The sequence below is a fragment of the Triticum aestivum genome, chromosome 3D, assembly GCF_018294505.1.
Source record: "Triticum aestivum cultivar Chinese Spring chromosome 3D, IWGSC CS RefSeq v2.1, whole genome shotgun sequence".
In the NCBI taxonomy this organism is placed as follows: domain Eukaryota; kingdom Viridiplantae; phylum Streptophyta; class Magnoliopsida; order Poales; family Poaceae; genus Triticum; species Triticum aestivum.
Window position 1 is genome coordinate 559,391,513 of NC_057802.1, and position 2,972 is coordinate 559,394,484.

General features: G+C 49.6%; 1 protein-coding gene across 1 annotated transcript; it reads right to left on the reverse strand.

Annotated features, from left to right (window-relative positions):
• Positions 1-278: 278 nt before the first annotated feature.
• LOC123076500 (uncharacterized) lies at positions 279-1,837 on the reverse strand. Its single transcript, XM_044498711.1, has 2 exons — positions 1,366-1,837; positions 279-511 (listed from the first exon to the last, which is right to left on the reverse strand). The coding sequence occupies exons 1-2, from the start codon at positions 1,835-1,837 to the stop codon at positions 279-281; spliced, it is 705 nt and encodes a 234-aa protein (XP_044354646.1).
• Positions 1,838-2,972: the final 1,135 nt, after the last annotated feature.

A 2,972-nucleotide genomic window follows, 5' to 3' on the forward strand; every position in this document is an offset into this window, starting at 1 on the left:
AATCCCGAAAATTCAACATCTGCCGGTAAGCACATATGTCGCGATTGGGCGAGGCAGAGTACACTGAAGTCTCAGTCCATTTCCATTTTCAATGAATTTAACAGATTTAATCAGCAGGCAAGGTAACTGACTCAATCCCTATATAACAAACAAAATAAGGGATAACTGACTGAAATAATCCGGCAAAAAAAGAAGATGACTGAAATAGTAACTGGATGAATCTGCTCGAGATTGGGTGGTGCTGTGCTGCTAGTCTTGCGTACGTTTTCCAAAGTGCCCTACAGGTCCGGAAACTCCGGCAGGACACAGGGCCTCACGTCGCCCACGCACAAGGGGCACGTCGTCTTGTTGCAGAACCACGTGGAAATGGACCCGCGGTGGAACGCGTGCTTGCAGTGAGGCAGCTCCACGGCGGGCTCTCCCTCCAGGCTATCCAGGCAGATCGGGCAGTCGTCGTCCGTCTCGATGCCATCGCTGCCCGGCTCCCTCTCATTGCAGGCCATTAGGAGAGTAAATTGCACAAAACCACCGCTTTAAAAGCTAGATTTGCGAAAAACATTATAATTTTCTTTTTTTCAGAAAACACCACGTCTATTGTAATCTTTTTGCAAAAAACACTGATTGGCGGATCGGGCTGAGTTAAGTGAGTTTATGACAAATGAGGCCCGCCAGTCAGGCTGACGTGGCACCAATTTCTCATACCGTTACATGAAAACGTTTGCTGGACATGAGGCCCGCTTCTCAGCCTAGCAAGCCTCTCTTGGGCATTTCATCGAACAATTTGCGTGCGTTCATAGGCCGGCGGACAAAGGCCGCCGTCGCAAGGCTCAGCCAGGCGACGAAGGTCAAGGACGGTGGCGCCGGGATGCGGTGGCCATGCTCAAGGATGGCACTGGCGGCATGGCGGCAGCGAGGCACGGCGGGCGCGGCAGCAGCGAGGCGCGACAGGAGCGGGCATGCGCGGCCGCAGCGAGGCGCGGCGAGCAGCGTGCACGGCAGCAGCGGGAGCGGCGCGCGGTGGACGCGGCGAGCAGCAGCGGCTCTGGACGTATTGGTCCAACGACAGGAGGTGAGCATCAGTTTTTTTCTTTTTTGTTTCAATGACGGGTGGACCCCACGGGGCCACACATGATGATAGCCAACGTCGCAGTTACTTATGATGTGCCACGTCAGCCTGACTGCCTGACTGGCGGGTCTCATTTGTTATAAACTCACTTAACTGAGCCTGATTCATCTATCAGTGTTTTTTGTAAAAAGATTACAGTAGACATATGATGTTTTTTGCAAAAAAAATGTATTATAATGTTTTTCACAAACCTAGCCTTTAAAGTGATGGTTTTGTGTAATTTACTCCCATCAGAAGGGCCTTATTGTTGTATATGATCCGGAGGTGCACCTTCATCGCGAAGCAGAAGGTGAAGCCGTCGTTGGCGTCGTCGCCGCGCGCCACGCGGACGATCTGCCGCACGATGTCTGCGGGCACGACGGAGTCCCACTCGCCATCGGCGAGGTGGAGCGACCGGAGCTGCGGCAGCTCCGCCAGCATACAGCGGACGGCCCCTCGGCAGGCGCTGTCGCTCTGGAGCGCAGAGAGGTCGCCGACGGGGAACGTCGTGGTGGAACCGTTGCCGGCCCCGATGTACTTCTCCCGGAGCACGTCCGGGCGCTGGCCGCTCCTGCGGAACTCCAGCGACTGCTTCACGTTGCACGTCACGCGCATCGCAAACCGGTAGCCGGCTTCGGCCAGCGCGGGCTCCTCAGAGAAACAGATCATGGTCGGCTCAAGCCGACGCTTCACTCTTGCCCCCGCGGCGGCGGCGGCGGCGTGCATCGACATCGACGTTTGCTGGCAAACACGGATCTGGAGGGCAAAGCTGCAGATGTTTGCGAATGTGGTATTGGTAATTGGGCCGGCGGTGGCGCTATATGTAGCCAACGGTTGGGCGGCGTGTGCGCGCGTAGGGTGCCACCCCGCTGGAACCATTCTTTGGTAGTAAATGAAACCAAACCAAAGCTGTCGCGGTTTCACACTGATCGGCTACTCTCACCCCAATGGGCAATGCTGTCGGGCCAGCTTCACCTCAAGCACAAATAATTTGGCCTGCCATTTGCGCGGCCCATTAGCAATATTATAAAAATTGTAATATTTTTAGTATTTGCTCTAATAAAGGACATACAAGAAATGACAAGACAAGAGAAAAGGGTTAATCAAACTCATGGTTTTGTTCATATAGCTTGTCAGATTGGTTCATTTATACTTAAAAATTTATCTGTGTTGCTAGTGAAAAATGTTTTGGAAAATAAAAAATAAGATAAAAGTATCTGGGGTATATGTCATACTATTTCTCATTCTAATTTAAAATTGTATGTGCATGCTGAATAAGGTGTACACAGTTGTGATGTGTCAAAACAAATCATGCAATTTTTGAAAAGTTGTTCCAACATGGGAAAAGTGGGATACATGGGGCGATGTGATTCTACTAGATCTGTTCTCCGCAGGGAAAATTTGCCGATGTCACAGTCATCAACATCAATGCAACATGGGGATCACCTCCATCTCCGCGATCTTCACTACGAACGCCATCTCCATCTCCATCTCCATATTCACATGATCCATGTTCAATTGGTGTATATCGAACCCCATAGTTACTTCCTAGTGTTAGTTGCTAGTTGATATAAGGGGTTTTATACTTTTGTTGACGTAAGGTTTATACATTCAAAAGCCCATGCACACCCTCATGTTTAAGTGTGAGTAGTTCATAGCATTCTAGAGGACATGATACAACCCTACTTAATGAGTTTCATATGAATTTGCACTAGAATTGTGGTTTGCATAATTGTTATGTTGTGGTTCTTGATATTATATATGAAAGCATCGATTGCATGCTACTTCACCATATTTGGTCCTAGAAGAGAAATCTATCTCAAAATGAATTAACAAGGGGAAACCATTTCCAGAATCTTGAATACAG

What these genes read in the sequence shown, in the direction of transcription:
- LOC123076500 (XM_044498711.1), bottom strand. Translation starts at nt 1,837, where the DNA reads ATGTCGATGCACGCCGCCGCCGCCGCCGCGGGGGCAAGAGTGAAGCGT. An exon ending in GATCATATACAACAATAAGG is followed by an intron (nt 512 to 1,365) that starts CCCTTCTGATGG and finishes TTGTGCAATTTA; the next exon opens with CTCTCCTAATGGCCTGCAAT.